The sequence below is a fragment of the Pieris napi genome, chromosome 4, assembly GCF_905475465.1.
Source record: "Pieris napi chromosome 4, ilPieNapi1.2, whole genome shotgun sequence".
NCBI lineage: Eukaryota > Metazoa > Arthropoda > Insecta > Lepidoptera > Pieridae > Pieris > Pieris napi.
This window is the reverse complement of record NC_062237.1, coordinates 2,229,365-2,250,663: the sequence shown is the minus strand read 5'-3', so window position 1 is coordinate 2,250,663 and position 21,299 is coordinate 2,229,365. Positions and strand designations below refer to the sequence as shown.

At 33.4% G+C, this 21,299-nt stretch overlaps 1 protein-coding gene across 1 annotated transcript; it reads left to right on the top strand.

The window, feature by feature from the left end:
* Positions 1–538: 538 nt before the first annotated feature.
* LOC125048547 (THO complex subunit 1) lies at positions 539–11,884 on the top strand. Its single transcript, XM_047647260.1, has 10 exons — positions 539–705; positions 781–1,458; positions 2,250–2,506; positions 6,545–6,717; positions 7,287–7,416; positions 7,866–7,951; positions 9,520–9,665; positions 10,198–10,284; positions 10,910–10,987; positions 11,482–11,884. The coding sequence occupies exons 1-10, from the start codon at positions 661–663 to the stop codon at positions 11,791–11,793; spliced, it is 1,992 nt and encodes a 663-aa protein (XP_047503216.1). The 5' UTR covers positions 539–660; the 3' UTR covers positions 11,794–11,884.
* Positions 11,885–21,299: the final 9,415 nt, after the last annotated feature.

Here is a 21,299-nt window from a genome sequence, read left to right as displayed (position 1 = left end):
ACTGCAATCCTATTTTCTTTAGCACTCCATTCCATATTGTAATTTGATGATGAATACGGAAAAATATGTGAAATGGCGTAAAATCGAAAGATGTTTTAAAATAATATACGTGTTCCAAATTCAAAATAATTAAAAGTTGAAAAAAAAAGAAAACCTTATGTACTTAACAGTACATAGTATTGTCTTTTACTATGTACTGTTAAGGCCAGACTAGTTATATATGTTTAGTCACTATAACGTTATAGTGCGACTTTTTGCCTAAGCATACTGACTGGTTGTTTAAATTATTGAAGACAAAAAAAATTAAAAACCATACTTAACAGAATTAACTTAACTAACAAATGCTATTAATTGGTTCTTTAGTTAGTAATAAATAACCTTAAACGGTGTTTAAAATATTGTCAAATTTACAATAAATTCATATTCATATATGTATCATGACAACTGACAAATACCATTAGTATAGTGTCAAATGTCAACTCTCAACATCAGACATCAACCAGTCAGCCAGCAGCCTGTCAGCAGACAAGCATTGATTGCTGCAGTGGCCAGTGACGCTTTTACTGGATAGAAAAGTTTAGTTATAAATAAAAAATAAACATCTTTCTTTAAGACTAAGATTTACTCCAATGACTGAATGAATTAATAATAAAATAAATCATGTCAGAAAAAAGTAGTTTTGATGAATTGCGTGTTAAATATAAGGTAAGTAACCTATCCTCCATATTTGAGAAGTTAAACTAAGAATATTTAAATTGAATTTTTAACCTTTTATTGCAGGATGTGCTGTCGAAAGCGTTTTCAACAAATAACATCGACCTTCTTGATTCCTTCTCAAAGAAGGCAAACGAAAGCGATCGGAAAGTGGCTATGGACCAAGCGTTCAGAGATAAACTTTTAGATCTACTTACAGAAGCCTCGAGTATACTAGAAAACTACGTGAATTTCTGTATTGAATCATGTAGAAGACTAATGATCACTCCAACGATGCCTGTTGTACTTCTCGGAGATATATTTGATGCCTTAACTCTCAATAAATGCGAAAAACTCTTCACATACGTTGAAAATGGTGTAAACATTTGGCGGGAAGACCTATTTTTCGTTGCATGCAAAAATAATTTACTGAGAATGTGCAATGATCTCTTACGTCGATTATCCAGATCTCAAAACACTGTATTTTGTGGAAGAATTTTGTTATTTTTGGCAAAATTTTTCCCATTTTCTGAGAGATCAGGATTGAATATAGTTTCAGAATTTAATTTAGAAAATGTAACTGAGTTTGGTGGAGATATTTCTGGTACACTCAAGGATGCATTAGACGAAGAAATGGTGATAGATGATGATAAGAACAAATTAAATATTGATTATAACCTGTACTGTAGATTTTGGAGTTTACAAGAGTTCTTCCGAAGCCCAAACACTTGCTATAACAAAATCCAGTGGAAAACATTTGTTGCAGTAAGTATTGAAATATTTTTAAAATAGTAGTATTACATAAAAAAATATTTATTTATTAATTAATTTTTAAATCCGAACATAGGTTAACAAATTACGGCAACTTAAACAGTACTTTTTAATTGTTGTTGTTATTGAGGGTGGGTGCAAAGCTATGTAAAGTATATCATTCTATGGAAGACAAGCTAAACCAACCATAGCCGAGAGATTTCAACACTGTAGGGGGTTTGTTGTAATCTAGGGAGGTATGTTACATGGAGTTTACATTGTATATAATTCACACAACACGATTCATATACAGTACAAACTAAGCGTCGAAATCACTCGGTTTTGGTTGGTTAAGCTTAACTTCCATACAATGATACACTCTCCATAGCATTACACCCACCCTCAATAACAACAATTTAATAATAAAAAGTATTTTTTAAGTTGCCGAAATTAGTTAAAACTCCGGAACTGCGCACGTTCTTTTGTTTACTAAATGGGATTGCTTGTACGTGTTTTATCACGAAGATGCCTCAGTAGCGCAAGATATGAATAAAACAAGTAAAAAAATACGACAATTACTGGTGCACCAAAAGACGTCAGGGGAAAATAACAGAATATGCGTATATTGTATATTATATAATAGCATTCAAATAAGAATTGTTTTTTGTGTTTGATTTGAATTACTACCACTAGTCTGAAATAAGGTTTTTCTTTTTCTAATACTGACTTTTTGTAACGTCAAAATATGAAGAACAGTCCCTTGAGTATCGTTATATATACACTGTAATATTATTTTGCTATTTCAGCATTCTGGAAGTGTACTGTCAGCATTTTCTTCATATAAATTAGAAGCAATAGAACTTCAGAAGTCCAAATTAAATAGACTTAAGCCAGTTAATGATGTTGAAATGGAAGAAAGTAAAGAGCAGCATTACTTTGCAAAATTTCTAACCAATCAGAAGCTTCTAGAACTCCAACTATCAGATGCAAACTTTAGAAGATGTGTACTCATACAATTTTTAATTCTATTCCAATATTTAACAACAACAGTGAAGTTTAAACTGTAAGTGTAACAAAGATTAGTAATTGTAAGAAGTAAAATACTATGATTGTGACTTATATATATTGTTAGATTAATAATGTAGACCATAAATTCAATTTAAATTCATTTAATTTTTATTTTTTATTTTTTAATGTTCATTGAAGCCCAGATTTATTGTTTTCCCTGAATATTTTTCTATTTAGGATCAACTTATGTTGTTTTTCCATGAATTACGTATTCATATGTACAACAATTTTCCCAGTGACTGTGTTCCCAGTGCCAAGCTCTTTTGGCTTTACAGATATCCATGGGCCTGCTCCAATTTTTTTTTCAAAATGTTAAGAAGGGTAATTGTGATTAATGTTTAGCAAAATAAAATTTGTTACAGCTTATGTATATGGTCAAAATCTGTTATAACGACATCGAAGGGACAACTCATATTTGGTCGTAAAAACCGATAGTCGTAACAGCCGATGACGTTGTAATTAAGTACTTCAATTCAATTCAAATTCAAAGCCTTTATTTTTTAACTAATACAAGAGAACAAAATATAAATGTATATAAAAAAAGAAAAAAAAAGTTTAACAAGCACAGCTGTCCTCTTGTATAGCTTGCCTTTGTGGCACAAAGGCCTCCTCCAACTGTTTCCATTCCTTCCTATCCCTGGCAAGTCTTTGCCACAGAGGACCAGTGGCTTTTTTAAAGTCGTCAGCCCACCGGGCACATGGTCTTCCTCTCTTTCGCTTGGTGTTGTAGCGAGGTGTCCATTGGGTGACTTTTTTCGACCATTTTGCTCTCTGGCCTCTGAGCAGGTGTCCTGTCCATCTCCATTTAAGCCTTTTGGCTCTGGTCATTGCATCTTCCCAGTTGGTGATCCTTCGGAGATCTACAGCTCTTTTCCTATCATTCCGTGTGTACCCTAGTATGCTCCTTTCCATACTTCTCTGGCAAGTCACAAGCTTTTGACTTGTGACTTGCTTAGTGGTCCAAGTTTCGCAGCCGTACGTTAGGATAGGTAAGATACAGGTGTTGAAGATGCTCCTTTTGATCCTAAGTGGGTAATCTTTATTCTTTAGGATGTGTTTTAATGACCAGAATCTTTTCCAGGCATTTGAGGTTCTTCTCTCTATTTCCTGATGGGCTTGTTCTGTCATGGAGATGAGTTGTCCCAAGTATATGTAGGTTGTCACATATTCTAGGTTTTCGTTCTCTAGGATAATAGTATCTGGTGTTCTGTTTGTCATGGCTTTTGTTTTTGATTTGTTCATTGTTAAACCCACTTCTTTGCTTTTGGTTGCCAGTTCTTCGATCATAGTTTGTAGTGTTCCCGGGTTGTCAGTTATGAGCACAATGTCATCTGCAAATCTCAAATGGTTGATCCTTTCTCCATCTATGTTTATACCGCAATCTTCCCAGTGTAGGTTTCTGAAGACTTCTTCCAACACACTAGTAAAGAGCTTAGGCGAAAGAGGGTCTCCCTGTCTGACTCCTTTTTTGAGTGGGAATGATTCTCCCAGCATCTCCAGCTTCACCCTGGCCGAGCACTGGCTGTAGACATTTCCGATGAGTCTAATGTATTTCCCTGCAATGCCTTGGTTTTTTAGCGCTCTCCAAATGCATGGGTGCTCCAAAGAGTCGAAAGCTTTGCTGTAGTCGACAAAAGCCAGATACAGGGGATATCCATATTCCTGGCACTTTTCGACAATTTGCTTCAAGGTGTGCATGTGGTCTATTGTGGAGAATCCAGACCGAAATCCGGCTTGCTCGATAGGTTGTTGTTCGTCAAGTTGTTTGGTGATGCGGTTGAGAATGATTTTTGCAAAGACTTTATACACGTTGGACATAAGACTGATAGGACGATAGTTGCTAAGGTCTTCTTTGTCTCCTTTCTTGTGGATTAGGATTATTGTGCTTTGTGTCCATTGTGTAGGTATGTATTCAGTATCTAATATTTCATTGAATAGGTTTGTTAATGTTGTTAGTGTGTCCGGAAGTGCAATTTTGATTGTCTCATTTGTTATGTTGTCGGGGCCAGGGGATTTTTCATTTTTCTGTGTCAGGATTGCATATTCGACTTCCCTTTCTAAAACAGGTGGGATAGGTTCTTCGTGTTCTGGGTCAGGGTTGGCATATGTTTCGGAATTGTTGTCACATGAGTACAGTTCTTTAAAGAAGGATGTTGCAGTATCTAGTATTGTTTTTCTATTTGTAACTAAGTTTTTGTCCTGTTTTTTGAGTCTTGGTATCCATTGTTTAGGTGGTTGTAGTTCTTTTAGGGCTTTCCTTATTCCTCCTGTTTTAGTAATATGATTTATTATGCAGTCCATTGTTTTTTTTGCTTTATCCTTTTTTATACTCTTGTTAATTTCTTTGCTGATCCTTGTTATTTCTTTTAATATGTCTTTATCCTTTTTGTTCTTGAATAATTCTTTTCTTTCCGAAATTAGTTGTTTGGTCTGTGTGCTTAATATTTCCTTCGTCTGTTGTTTTGGTTTTTTAGCTTGATACATTCTGTTTATTTCTTTATTGTATCTTTCCTGCATTGCGTTCGGCGATTCTAGCAGATGGTTTGCGTCTAATTTGGTAGTAAGGGTGTATTCCTCAGAAGGTAGCACTCGTTTGTAGCGTTGCCTAGATTTAACCTGGTTTTTGGAGTGTAAGGTTGCTCTGACCATTCGGTGGTTGGTGTAGAAGTTGAACTGGTTGATTACCTTTACGTCTTTGAAAGCTTTGGGTTGATTGCTTGTTATGAAATCGATTTCGTTATGGTAGCTACCGTCTGGTGACTTCCAGGTCCATTTTTTGCTAGGTTTTTTCTTAAAGAATGTGTTGAGGATAGCCAGGTTGTTTTCGTGACTCAGATTTACTAGTCGTTCTCCGTTATTATTTCTCTTTCCTATGGTGTATTCGCCGATGATATTTTCTTCTCCTGATCTTTGCTTGCCAATTTTCCCATTGAAGTCTCCCATAATTATTAAGTTTTTTTCTGTTACATCTATTGTTTTGGATAGTTGATGATAGAATGAGTCTTTTGTGGCTTCTTCTGCTTGTTCTGTTGGTGCATACACTTGTATCAAGGTCCAGTGTTCTCTGTAGCCTGTTATCTTTATTTTTAGGATTGCTATTCTTTCTGAGATGCCTGTGAATTCTAGTATGCTGTTCTTGAGTTCCTTTCTGACCATGAAGCCTACTCCGTAGTGTCCTTTTGTCTCTCCAATAGAATATAGAATGTAGTCGTCATGTTCAGTGATTTCTGTTCCTAGTCTTCTGACTTCGCTAAGGCCTAGAATGTTCCATTTAATGTTCTTGAGCGCCTCTTCCAGTTCCATAAGTCGATCGCATGTTCTTAGTGTTAGTACGTTGAGCGTGCCGATATAAATATTGGTGTTTATTTGACTTCGTTGCTTAGACTTTAGTAGGTTGGGCTTTGGTGGGTTTGGATTTGGAAGGTTGTGTTTTGGCCGGTTCGTTTGCTCCAATGTGATGTTGAATTAAGTACTTAATACAATATAATTCAGCCGGGACCTTGATTTTGGTCAATATAGCCGGTATGTTGTTCTAAACGATGTCGTCATAAACAGTTTTGACTGTAATTTTATGTTTGGTTTTCAAATATTGAGTCTATGAATAGAAAAATTAGTAGACAAGCCAACAATTTATGATATCCAATAAGACAATAATAATGATATTGTTTTGGATAGAGTTTTGCATTGTGTTTTTATGTAATGAATGATATTCGGTAGTGGGCTGATCGGTTTTAGAGAAAGCATTGTGGGGTGCCTTTCTCAAAACTAATTCGCTGTTTTGCTGATGATTTTCCTTTTTTTTCTGCTTTAAGTGCCAACAAATTTCTATAATTTTATTTTATTTCATTGTTTGCTTCTATTATCTTGTATATGTTTTCATTGTAATTTTTAATTTCAAATTTTTTTTGTGAAACTTATGTTTACTTTAATTGTCATTTTAGATGTAAGATTTTGTAAAATAATTAGTAGATTTAGTACTGTGTGTGATGTTGTAAGCTTATTAACTAAATAAATAAATAATGAATGATTGTAGTGAATCTCAAGAACTAAAATCAGATCAGTCAGAATGGGTCAAGGATACAACTAATCTTGTTTATAAATTACTTGGTGAGACACCGCCAGATGGGAAGAGATTTGTTGAATGTGTCAAAAGTATATTAAAGCGAGAAGAGCACTGGAACAATTGGAAAAATGATGGTTGCCCAGGTATAAATCCTATTGTAACATCCTTATTATATTTTATTCATACAGTGAAATCTCGATAACTCGAATGTCGAGGGAAAAAAAATCGAGTTAACGAGTTTTCGAAATGCTGCTGAAATTTCGACTTACAGAGACGCGATTTCTAAGTGTATTTTTCGATTTGTAGAGTCGAATTTTAATAACAATTCAACTGAAGTTTTGTAGTATATATTTTTTTATGAATGCATTCATTCGTTGCATGTGTACAAGATAAAAACAATAGAAGCCCCGAACCCGAACAGTCATTTTGGATTTTATTGCTATTATTTCAGGGAATTCCAAGTAAGACGTCATTATATTTTACTAACTACGACTTACGGAGTCTCCTTTTTGAAATTCGAGTTATAAAGTATAAATATGTATTATCAAAACTTCGTAGGCAAATAACATTTTGTCCCAGTAACAAAGTTTAAATAATTCGATATACCGCGTATTTAGGGGTTCAGCAGAAGGGAATTGTAAGGATTTTTACTTAATGAGGTGCGAGTTTTCGAGATTCCAGTGTATTATGAAACCTTTAATGGGTATTTCAGAGTTCCAAAAACCAAAGCCGGCAGTACAAACTGAATCAATCGAAGAAGTAAGACGTGTAAAGAAACGTCGGCGACCTGTTGGGGATATTATCAAAGAATATGAAACACAAAGCAAACATTTTATGGGAAAGTAAGTATAATATTTCTCAAATCTTTATTATCAATTAATAGATTCATTGAAAAGCTGAATATTTCCTAATACTATTAACAACTTTTTGTATAAGAAGTTTCCACGTACAAAGTGGAAAATTTTAGTCGATTTTTGTGTCTATTATAACACTGACCAACCATTACACCTGTTTTACACTATAAATGATTATGAGTTAAGAAAAAGAGTTCTAAAAATAAACTTTTCATTCTCATTCCAAGATTTCTCTCAATTTTGTCGATTGTTCAATGTGATTTGGGTTCTTTGTTAGTCTTTATACTGAAATTTAATCTATTGAAATATTTTATAAGTACGTAGTTGTGTACTTATTAAACTATTACTTGTTATAAAAATAGGCCTGTAATTTAAACTGAAGTTCTCACATATCTAAAAAAAAGTTTGATTAACATTTATATTTGCATTATTTTCAGCAATGAATTGACAAAATTGTGGAATCAATGTCCAGACAATCTTGCCGCGTGTCGTACTAAAGAGAGAGATTTTATGCCTTCATTGGGTAAGAACTATTTACACTAAGAGAAATGATTCAATTGTTTGTTTTAACACTATTTCTAAATAGGCAGCTTTATGTGGCTAATTTCGCCCTATAGTTTTCTTTTACCGTACGAGAGAGTAATAAATGCGTACATACAAATTTTTTATGTCTTGTTCATATTTATACAATACTAAAACTTTAGATTTCCGAGACTTAGAGGTAGGGAAAAAGGAAGATAGGTTAGGAATTTAGTGAATTTAATAATTGTGATTACAATTTATTTATTTCATAAATTCTCTTTACGAAATTTTAATTTATAAATAGAATTTCTATAAGGTCTCAATAGCTCTCTCCCTTTTCTTCGACAAAAACGCTGCACATCTTCGTGACGCTAATATTATTATTATTGCGTTTCATACGTAAAATTTTTACCCTTATGCACCTAAAGAAGTTTCACTTCAAAAAAGTGCACAGCCGTGATTCGAAGTCTCAGGGTTGGGAGGCGTTTGCTCAAGCCTAGGCCAACACTGCTCAATAATAAACCTGTTAAAAAACGTAAACTTTTTTAAAACTTACCAGTATAACGCTACTTTATTAGCAAAGATATATCATTAGGAGCAGAGAAATTTACAATATTTAAATATTCAATTAATGCTGGAAAAAATATACCTTTTTTCTAAGACTTGATTGCCAGAACCCTTTATTTCTTTATTTACTACTAGCTGGCCTGGCGAACATCGTACCGCCAAACAGTCGATTCTTTATTTTCTTTTTAATACTTATTCTGCTATTCGGGACACCGGTCTAGCTAGTAAGATAAAAAAAGAAAGTTGATAAGACAACAAATACATTATGTCAAAAAATTAAAATTTACCTTCCCGAAACCCCTCCACTAACACTTGAATTTTATGATATGGTATTAAAGTTCAAATTGCCTTTAAATATTATTACGAATATTTTGTATGGGAATATAGAAAAGTGTTGTTTTTAGACATTTTCACTCGATTTTTTTAAATTTTTCTCACCGTAAGAACCATCCTCGTACTTCAAGGAATATTATAAAAAAAGAATCAGACAAATCGGTCAAGCCGTTTTCATGTTATGTCGTGACAACGGAAAACGGGTTTCATTTTTATATATATAGATACTTACTAGATATACTTTTACACACAAATTTTCCAAGACTTCTTTTACTTACACTGTTAATTTTTACTATTATTATTATTTTCTTCTACTATTTTTATTTTTACATTCTTTTTCTGACTAATGTGGTCACTGGCAGAATGACCAGCGCTGTGCAATACGTCAGCTCGACAGCATAATGCTGAGGCCAGGGCCAGTTACAACCATACACACACACATTACACACTTAAAATGTACCTTTATATTATTTTTTTTCTTTTCATATTTTTTGTCATTTTTCTGTTTTTGATTATTATTATTATTTTGTGTGTTTCTGTGTGTGTGTTTTCTTAGTAATAAATGTTTTTTTATGTCTTCATACAAAAAAAAATACATATAAATTCTATGTATTTTAATAGTTTTTGAGACACGTACCAACGAATAATGTGTGTTTATGTTTATTCCAGAGTATATGTTGTCTGGTGGGACTAGTAGTGGGAGTGGCGGTGGGTGGGGCTGGCGAGCTTTGAGGCTTTTAGCTCGGAGATCGCCGCATTTCTTTGTACATACAAATAATCCCATTGGACGGCTATCGGACTATTTGGACGATATGGTTAGTATTTAATTGTTTATATTTGAAATGAAATTGAGAGAACAATTAGATACAGTTTAATTAAATGTTGGATAACTTTAATTGTAAGTCGACTTTTGTTCTAGAATGTAATCGGTAACTTTTTAATGAAAAAAAGTGGATTGTTGTTGCTACATAGGGAGTGTTCAAGTATTACGTCACGCAATTTTTGGAGATTATTGACCCCCCCCCCATGTACGCGCCATAACGTTTTTCTGTACCCAATAGTAAAACGTTTCGTGACCACCCAGTGACTCTTTATACTGAAAAGTTACCATTATGTGGTGTAAAGTACTGGAAAGTCGAAAATAATATTAACAATAACGCGTAATTCAATCCCCGCCCCGCATCGTAACGTTTTTTACAAAAGGACCCCCCCCCCAAAATTCGTTACGTAATACTTGAACGCTACCTTAATTCGTTTAGGTACATTTCAAATCTAAATATAATTTGTAAAAGTAAAGTATTTTTTTTTAATATAGGTATGGTGTTTATAGAAAATTAATTATTTTAGGTAAAACGTATTTCACGTGAAGTTGCAGCGAGTGCGACTGCTAACACGGCTAATGGAGACCCATCTGCTGTCGAAGATAAGAAACCGGTGACTATTATTATCTTATATATAAAATTCTCGTGTCACAATGTTAGTTACCATACTCCTCCGAAACGGCTTGACCGATTTTTATCAAATTTTATATGCATATTCAGTAGGTCTGTGAATCGGTATTTTTCATACCCCTAAGTGATAAAGGTTGTCCACCCCTAACATTTTATTTTTATTAATTGGACGAAATTTTAATTTTTTTATAATGTGCCACTAAAAAATACATACAACCCTAAATTTTCACCCCTCTACAATCAACCCCTATTTTTTATTTGTTAATTAAAATCTTATGACTTGAACTCTGAGGTTTATATAGAGAAAAAGGTAGGCTAAGTAAAATCACATTAAGGAGAAACGAAGTTCGCGGGGACAACAAGTTAGTATATATATATATGTGGGTAAAGTGCGAGCACAAAAGATACAAATAATAATTGGAATGATTTATATATAGTATTTTGTTGAGGCGAGTATTTTATTGTGTTTTAGTTTGATCTGTATGTATGTATTTGAGAGACGTGTAAACTTCGTAAGTTTTGTCCACAAATTTCTTTGAAACTAAAAGCAATATCGAGAGGGGAACGGAATGTTGGTATCAAATTATAATGTTTTTTCCCCTCTCTAGGAATCGCAAGAAGAAGAAATGACTGAAGAGCAGATTGAAACAGACCTTATAAAGGATGGAGACACTGATATAGAACAGGTAACATTGATAATATAATTTTATGTTCAAAAAAATTTAATAACTTAAATACAGATTATTATCGTAATTTATATAATTTATCGTAAAATTAAGCAAATAAATAAATAAATAAATAAATAAATTTAAAAAGAGCCCAAAGCGAACGCGAGATAAGTCAAATCTAATTTTCCATAGACTATAGAAATTATCTTGACCAAGCAATTGGCCTAAAAGTCTAGATACTAGGCCATAAACTCCAAAAAAAAAAAAAATGACCAAGCAAGATAATTTCTATAGTCTATGGAAAATTACATTGTTCTTTGTTTGAGCAAAAATGTTGATACATAATTTTTTTTTTAAATTTCGAATTTAGTCATGTTCACATGTTTAAATAATAGAAGAGTTTATTTATGGAAATTTTCAGTCTTTAATTATTTTATAAAAACAATTTAACTAAAAATATAATTATTTTAACGCTAATTAAAATTAAAAACGGGTATTTCTCATTCTCTTAGGTGCCAGATTCAACAGACGCAAACGATGAAGACAAACCAACTAGAACTCGTCTCACAATGATAACAGACTCTCAATTAGACGTATTAGTTGCAAATCTCTCTGACTGGAAGAAATTAGCAGCAAAACTTGGCTACAAACCCGACGAAATAGAGTTCTTTGAGACAGAGAACGCGACAGATGAAGCTAGAGCCAAAAATATGCTTAAACTGTGGTTTGATGATGACGAAGATGCATCTGTCGAGAATTTACTCTATATTATGGAGGGTTTGGAGTTGGTTGACGCTTGCGAAGCGTTGAGAAACGCTAAATGACAGTCAAAACGTAGGCGTATTGCCTACAGAAGGGTTATTCAATAAATATAATGTGTATGTGTCTTAATAAACCTGTAAAGATTGTATGCAATATATGTTTTATTTTCTGGCAAATAATAGAATATAGAAAAAAGTACTGACTATTGAACTACTACTATTAAATTCACGCACTATGTAAAAATCCCTCACAAACTATTTATTCGTAGTGATTGCGTCTATCTATTATCAATAGTTATTTCGACTTAAAATTTAATGGTAAAATACACTATTTCAAAATCAATATTCAGAGCAAAATGTACATGAATTTCCGTCGGAAACTCATTCGGTTTAAATTTATAAAACCATTAAACAATGTCGGCCGATCCGAAATTATAACTTGCGCGTATTTCCTCATCGCCGCTGACTCAGTCGCCCCAAAACAGAACTTATTACTTACAAATATATCGGCCATACATTCAAACAAGAATGACCCTTATTACAACGAATTAAGAGCTACTCTAAACACTTTAAAAACTTTGCAAAAGAATATAACAACCAATTTAAGTTGACCCGTAAGCGCAAAGCGTTGTTATTAATTCAAGAGGCGCTCGTAACGATGCAGCGTGCTTTGCAGATCAAGATACGGTGGTCGTCATTCACCGCCGGTGTTTACAGAATCGCGGAATAGTGGCTGCACCGAATTTAGTTTGAAACGTATACGTCAATGGACAGACGGGGCTTAGGTAGTGCGCGGACGGTCGATCTTAAATTATTTATATTTTTATGATCCGATACTGGACTAGATATTTATATTAAAAATAATGGAGGAACGAGCATGACGTGCGTGCGATATATTGTGGATTGTGCGAAAGCGGTAAGTACGAAACTAATACGAATTAAATTTCAGTATTATAGAGTATTTATTGTCCTTTAATCAAACAAAAATAATGGTTACGTTAAACTAATTATTAATATGTCCAAAATAATTTGTAGGTGCTTTGTTTACTTAGAAACTTAAACGAATAAGTGTAAACATATTATTAGCCATTCTTTGCTATAGAATATAAGATGTATATTTTTAATGCTTCTAAAAGCCTTAAATTAAATTTACATGTCTTGATTGTCACTGCGCATATGTTTAGCGACTTTAAAAAAAACCCAGTATGTCATTTATAAAATTTCGTAAGTGTGCGTTTTCTTTTTCCAAAAAAAGAGACGAACATATTGACTGACAGGAAAAGAAAAATTCTAATTCAAAAAAAGAAGTCCAAGTTTCATCAACATCTTTAAAATTAGCTATATTATATTCAAAATGTATACAAATTTAATCACTTTTATATGATAATATGTATTTCAGGCAGTTAATAAAATATCGCGTCGTTTATGTGGAAACTAGTAACGTTTTACGACAAATATAAAGATAAAAGTTTCAGACGAAAATTCCAGACACTAGCCTACGTATATTTTTAAACACCTAGACATAGTTGACTATCAATTTAAATATCCAACCAATGAGAGATTTGTATGTTTCTTAAAAATTGAGTCTCAACTACTTAACCTATACAACAACCTTAAAAACATAAAAATATTGATAACTTCGTTACATTTATAGAAAGAAATAACAATATAAAAATTATAAGAAATTCTAACAAGCTAACAAGCGATCTCTTCCAGGCAACCCTGGTAAGGAAAAAAGCAAAAAAAAGAAACATGATGGGTAACGTGCAAGAAGTGCAAAACCAAATCTAATATAAAATAAACTAAAAAGCTAACCTCATGGATTCATGAATTGCGGTGCAATACAAAAGAATAAGAAATACAAGAATTACAAAAGTCCCGATTGGGAGGATAGGATATGGTAAAGAAATTTTGAGGATTTTAAAAGATGAAGGGAAAATGTTTTTTGTTGTTTCGGTTTTGTTTATTATCAGATTGGACAAATTGCAACGATTTCCTCCAGTAGCTACCATGTGCGGCAACTATATGTTACGATAATATTGCAGTTTCACATGTAAGTAGGAATATATGTCTTATCATTAGTATGTGTTTAGTAGAATTTTATGATTTTTTTGACACGACAAAGCAATCAATACGTTTTCGTAGAATTTTATACGTTTATCGTGATTTTGCCATAAACTTGGTAACTTGAACAACACTTATATGTTCTAAATATAATCTAGAGCGCTTAGTATTATGCCTTCAATACTGCTTTGACAAAAACCTTACTCATAAAAACTGAAGCGACATCTTAGGCTACTCAGTACGACGACGTCATACCTGATACGATACGTTATACCTGAAACGCGTTATCAAAATTATTCCGACCACTAAGGATATACACAACTCCTAATGGCCATTGGGTCCACGGGCTAATCAATGCCAATTAGTCAAAGATTCTTTAGGTAGAACAGCATCTTCCTTCTTCTACAAAGCTAAAAGTATGTTCACTATTCTAACTACAGTAATTTTTAATATCTCGCCGAAATCGTTCACAACAGCCCCCTTCAAGAAATTGCATTGAGATAACAGAGGAAATAATAACGATGGCAATGTTAGGTCACTATTTGCCAACAATAGATTTGGTAACTATGATCCGAAATCTCGGCAGAGTCAGGGAAAGTTAAAGATTGGATGTGTAGCTAATCATATCGATCAGCCGAGAGATTAAAAGTCGCAGATAGAAGAGAGAGAAGATTAAGAGAGCCATAGATAAGAGCAATTCATGACCATAAAATGGAATCGGGAAATATAGCGCGTATGGCCGAGACGCCATAGACCCAAAGGCTCCTTAAATGGAGACAGAACAAAAGACCGCCTGGAGATGGACTAACGTCATCACAAAGCATGCAGGCTGCAAATGGATTCAAAAACCGCAACACCAGTCTATTCTCTGGTAATTTGGGGAGGCCTACGTCAAAAGATGGACTAGGCGTAGGTATGGTATGTATAAAGCATACCGGCTTTTTTCAATATGAGTGAACATTCGAATGAATTTCTCGTTCAGAATTAAATAAACACTAGCATTTTATTACGACGTTGAAATTCAAATAAATGTCCCCCGTGAAAGACAAATGTTCGGTGACATAAATGTGTCTGTCAGGTGTATAATTACGACTAAACTGCCAACGCATTCACATTAAGAAGTTAATGAATTTTTAAATGAAAGAATGTCATTCAAAACTTACAGTGATAAGAGTACTTATATGTATTGGTAGATTTATATAATTTTATATTTTTGTATCTAAAGAATAGTGCACTCAACATGGAATTAATTAGGTACTTCACAAAACTTTACAAAAATTTCAAACTTGGAAGCCACAAACATCATGAAATTCACAAAGATAATCAACTCAGGTCAAACGGATACTCTCCTATTTTGGAGATGGTTAAAAGGATCTTAAAATGATAATTAAATCAGACGCATAACAGACTTCCAATTCCTATAGAACAAAACAAATGCCTCGCAAAACATCAACCACACCAACACTGATTGATCTTAAATGATTGCAACAATAACAAAATAAAAGCATGATAATTTATTTAGCCGCCCCTGGCTTATATTTTTAAATCTAAATAAACAGTTTGAAGCTTGCGGAAAATATTTCAGCACCTTTTAGAATGTATTTTCGTGATAGCTGGATTAAGCGTACAAAATGTTTTATACGAATACGGTCAATAAATTACTAAGAACGGGTATAATAATACGCGGAACAGAACATTATGTACAGTTTTATTTAATTTAGAGAGAAAAACTCGAATGAGCTTCCAATTCGACTCTTATGTATGCATATTGTTCCTTTTCTATAATCAAATCTACGCATTATTTCCAATGTAAAATTTATATAAATAGGTGAAGAAACGCAACATTATGAATGGTTATGTTTTGTCTATGCCACTTCGGCCATCTATGCTTTAAATTCTACAGGGCATAAAAAATACTTTCAACAAATTAATATTATGGCTATCAAATAGCTAGACTTTTACTTATCTCTGGATCGTAGCGTCACCTTTTCATAAAAACTAAATTAATCTCCTTGCACACTATTTCAATAAAATTTCTCTCTTATAAACTCTTTTGTCTCTTCCTGTCAAATTGTTTTTACGCTGTGATGAAATGAGACGGATGAGTTCTGCAGTTAGCGCTACAAAAAAGTTTTTATAAGAGGGTAAACAGTCTTCACGTCATTGTTAAATTATAGAAAAGCTTGATCACGCCAAATAAATAATAATTATTAGATTACGATTCAACAACACAAAATGCTAGAATAACTTTGACACGTCCAATTATCCCATTCTCGACACGCATCTAAATCACCGATGACACCTGGCGTTGATTTTTCTAAGAATAAAAGGGCCGACTTGTTACCGAATTAACTATGTTTAGAAAAGCGAGCGTTGCCCCATAATCCTCTTCCTTCCATGTGATTTACGTGACCATTCAACTTTCCCTGCAGTCTTTCGTGTGTTATGAAATTTTATGTTTGTCTTTTCATCACGTATATGGGTGTAGTCCTGTTTTTTTACTCTTTAATAAACAGTGGCATACTTATGTATTTTAGATTGTGTTGTATCTTAGGTTCATTTCTTGAGAATAAAATTATCGTTTCAGTTTGTTACGGCACTTACTCCCACAGACTTGTGTGCATCCATAGAGTTAACTGTTTTGTTTTCCAACTTATGAATATATTATAATAAAAAATTGTTCATGTCAAATACAACTAGGAACAAATCGTCTAATTATGCAGCTTCCTCTTGGCCGATATTGGCACGGTTACAACGGAAACTATTGACGCACTGTTGCGGATCTCAAAATAAACTCATTTAAAATAGTTTTAGTGTTTATTTTGATTAGGCATCTGCATAATTTTTTGGTTTTCATATCTATATAAATTCATATATAGAATCAGACTTACAAATCATTTTTGTATTTTGACTTCTTGCTTCATGTATATACTCTCATGCCCCTATAAAGGCCGATTTACATTATCTTAGTGTTTAGGAGAGTGCTTTAGTACAACTTGAAAGGCAAGTTCTTTAGCGTAGCGTTTACATGTTTCAACTAAAGTACTATCCTAAAGCACTCTCCTAAACACTAAGATAATGTAAATCGGCCTTAAGACGTACACTTCTGCGTTTGATCGTTACCCTTTATTAGAAATTACACATCAATGCTTCATTCCTAGTCGTGAATAAGCGCGAGACTCCAGAATATTATGCGGAAGTAATTCTAAGCGTTGTCCCGATTCAGAATGTTACTCTTATACATACCGATTTCCTCATTAGGTTTTTCCTTCCGCATGTGTGTGTGCATTGCACAAAGAAAAATCCATTTGTGCATAGTACGGTTAACCAAATTTGTTATACATATACGTTTTTGCAAGTTACTTAGAGTGTTTTCTCATTTTATTGGTACCAACTCACGTTAAAACATTTCATTTTGTAATATTAAAACGCTACTGATTATGGGGTATAGCTCTGATCCGGCCACTTTTGCGTTTAGTTTATACTGACCTTGTTTTATTTCGATCAAGCAGACATATACTAAAAGTATATTGCAGATTTAAACGTAAGGAATTGTGCGCAAGACACCTGTATAAGATTGGAAATACGCCAAAGAGTGTTTTCTGATGTGATGCAGGATTTATCAGTAACTATGATTAGAGGATGACCGCATAAGACGGTATGCCATATGACCAGGTATACAGCTTCGATGCGCGGTGAAACAATTGTTTGATGTTTCTGTAAACAGTCGTAATGGTAAAAGGAAATAATCTTCTAAATTTATTTTGTATTGCATCGCCATTTTTTTGTATAATTTTAGATTAAAGTTCTATAATTTTTTTATACAATTTGGCTATACACTTCTTGCACCTTATCCATGATATTTTTTTTCGGGCGTGGCCCACTAACGCTAAGCCATGAAGCATGGCAGCGTTATTAAATAAAACATTTTTACCCCAGGACCTGCACTTCTGGTGCTAGAGAATCCGTCCCTGTGCGTGTTCACTCAGGCTGTCCAAAAACATACTCCTCCTACAAAGGCCGGCAACGCACCCACTAAAATGGGTGTCTATCGGCTGCGATGACTGCCCTTTTTGGGGTCCCTTAAACTCGTTTGCCCCCATATCCTATAAATAAAAAGCACGTGATTGGCTCTCAAGTCTCATGGGACTATAGACTTCAAACAAAAAACGAATTAATAAAACTTATTTTAAGCTTTCGGACATAATTGTTCAGTCGAGCTTGTGTTAAATTTTTGGTAGATAAATTTTAGTAGTCCATTAACATGTCTGCGTCGAATGTTCATCATTAAATTCTTATGCTTTGTTATTCCGCGTTGAAAAGAGATGTTAGGATTGTTCATTCGCTTCCAAAAATAACATTGGTTGGAATTAATGTAGTACATACTCAGATATAAAAATGAAAGTCTTTTTACGACTATATGCTTGTCAAAGTTAACAGTATTTAGCACATAGTGTGGTAAATTGTGGTCGACTGAAGGGGGGTAATCGACCAATCACTGCAGTGAATGAGTAGGTGTTCTCAATGGCTGATATTTACAGAACACGGGGGTGTGGCAGGGGTGAGGCAGCTGAAGAAATGAAATTGTAATTTTTATACTTTTCTCAAACTTAGGTTAAGAATATATTCTAGACTATCGATCCGTCCCGGCTTCGCACGGATGGACATATTTTATTTATTTTGTAGATATTGCTATGTTCTTTAATAATGTGGAACATTTTTTGTTCTATCATCAATCGTTTTCGCAGCGCATGCGATGAAAGATAATTTATAAGCATTTTTTTGCACCTAACATTATTGTAATATTATTAGGCATTCTTATTTTTTCTTGCAATTAAAATATAGCCTATATTAATCAGTGATAATGTAGCATTCAAATGGTGAATTTTTTTTTTAAATCGGTCCAGTGCTTTTTGAGCCAATTCGTTACAAATATACAAACCATTTCTCTTTATGATATTAGTATAGATTATTAAATTTAAATATTGTTATCAATTAAATATATTATAAAATAAATGCACACGGTGTTCTGATGTTTTTAAAACATCTATGGCACCTCTTAAACTCAAGTGAAAGACTCATCGTCCTCAAAACTGTACCTCTCTTATGAGGGGCTCTTATGAGGCGCTTTGCAAAAACCCGTGGAAACAGATAGTCCACTGCAGATGCTTCCTTGTGGACCACGACGCTCAGACATGAGCTGCCGATTAAAGAGAGAAAGAGATGGCACGTCTTAAAAATGTAGAATATCTTCGTTATTCGTGTTAAACTGAGATTTTCATTGATTAAACTATTGCCCGTTTCACTTCGTTCCTCGCTCAACGAATAACTATCGCAATACAGCGAGGAAATGCTGCCAGCATTACTTATCCATTTTTAATTATTATTATGTATGTTAAGAATATTGTAAATACTGTATATTTGTGTGTTGGAAATAAAATATATATTAGAAATTACTCAAATTGTTACGTTCTGTAAGTACGCCAACCTCGTGTTTACATAAACCGATTTGTTTACATTAGCAATGTTTAAAATAGGCCAAATGCCAAAACATGGATTTCCGCAAGTGATGTACTTTCAAAGAGCTACGATGATGTCGAATGGAAGTAAAATGTATACATATCAACAGTTTAAACATTCTTTGCTTCGTTTTCAATTAATTTGTTTATTAACCTTTGCTGCAAACTTATATTTAAATTGAAAGGTATATACACAACATACATTAATTCGAACTCATTCCCAAGGTTCAAAATCAGCCGAATTTTGGTTGCAAAAACCAACCTCAGGAGTTCAGGCACCTCTTATTCGAATTCTTCGCGAATATAACAGAATAAACACTAGATGATACTTATCCAGAGGTTGACATAATCGGTAGTTGGTTGATCATTTTCAAATCTATTAGGTATGAGGGTGTGCAATTGTTTAATCAGTTGCCGTCTAAGGTTCGTAACATTAGCGTGATTAATCAGTTCAAAAGGGCATTAAAGATACACATCAGAATGAGCCCATTAGACTAAAATTGGGCTAGCTGATGGCGACGTGTATCTCGTTCGTATATACTTAATATTAAATTTCTCATGTAAATAAAAAATAATTTTTGTAATGAGAAATAAAGTTCTTTAAACATCAATTTAAAAAAAGCAATTATCTTCCATTCGAAATTTTTTGCTGAACAATAAGCAAAAAATTACTAGTAAGTACAATCTAAAATTATTTTGTAAAATTTATGTTTACCGTAAGAAAATACAGCCGCAACGGTCTATACTATGTTTAAAATATGTATATTCTATTTGTAAAATTCGAAACTACAAAATATAATTAAGTAGTAATTAATATTACATCTTAGGAAAAGTCTTAAGTGAGAGAGTGATAAAAATTGTGAAGGGTTTTATTTCTTATAAACTGGTATAAGATATACGTTTTTAGAAGGATTTTTGAAGAAAGAAGAGGAAAGTTCTCCATAAATTTGTCTTTTTCCGCTTTGCTGCTGATGCGTTGTCGAATGTCAACAGCAAAGTGAAAAGGTCTCCTTTATGAGAACGTGCACCGATGCCAACGTGGAATCAAGAAATGCAGAAGAGAAGAACTTATATGTGTAAAATTAAAGAGTGTTTAATATATAATATGTTTATAGATAAATTCGTATCTTATTTCTTTATTCAAAAATAAATAATAATAAACTTTGTTCCACTTACAATTATTCTTTTTTTAAAAGCTAATTGAAATATAATTATTCTTACTTAACTGTGACTCAATAAAAATATGTGTTGTGATCTATTTGTTGCTTGATTTCTAGATATTATTGTGGAGCAGTTTGGCCATGTGGCTTCAGCGTGTGACTCTCATTCAAGTCGTAGGTTCGAACCCAGGCCCTGCACCAATTGCTCTTGTCTATGATGCGCATTTAACACTGGCTCGATCAGTGAAAGAAATATCATGAGACCAGCACGCCTTTTATTAAAGACACTAACTTTTACAACCCATTGATATCACAGTGTAATCCGAGATTTATGTCTCAAAATTTTGAGTGTATAAAAACACGCCACTGAAGAACATCTAACCTCGATTCATCGTTACTGAAAAGCTCAACACAATTTTGACCTAGAACGGTAATCGTTTACCACATCAATCGAGTTTTATTACCTGCCGAAATCCTCTAACGTTTACTCTGTAAACAAAGAGGGCCGATTAAATTATAAAAAACATCTTCACTCACTGCATATTGTATATACAATACAGAGCATTTCTCTTAAGTAAGAAACTGCTGCTTTAAATTCCCGTTACAATGGTAACTTATATAAATAGTACGACATTCCCAAGAGACCCAATACAAATACTATTAAAAAGTGCTTCTTTAGTTATAAGATTACATTTGACTGGTTTAGAGATGTTGTTCAACGAACAATCACAATTGGTCGCGCCATTATTCCGTCCTACGTTATACATTCACTTGTCTTACTTGACTTAATGTCGTATCAAACCTAGATGGGGCAGAGGGCGTTCAC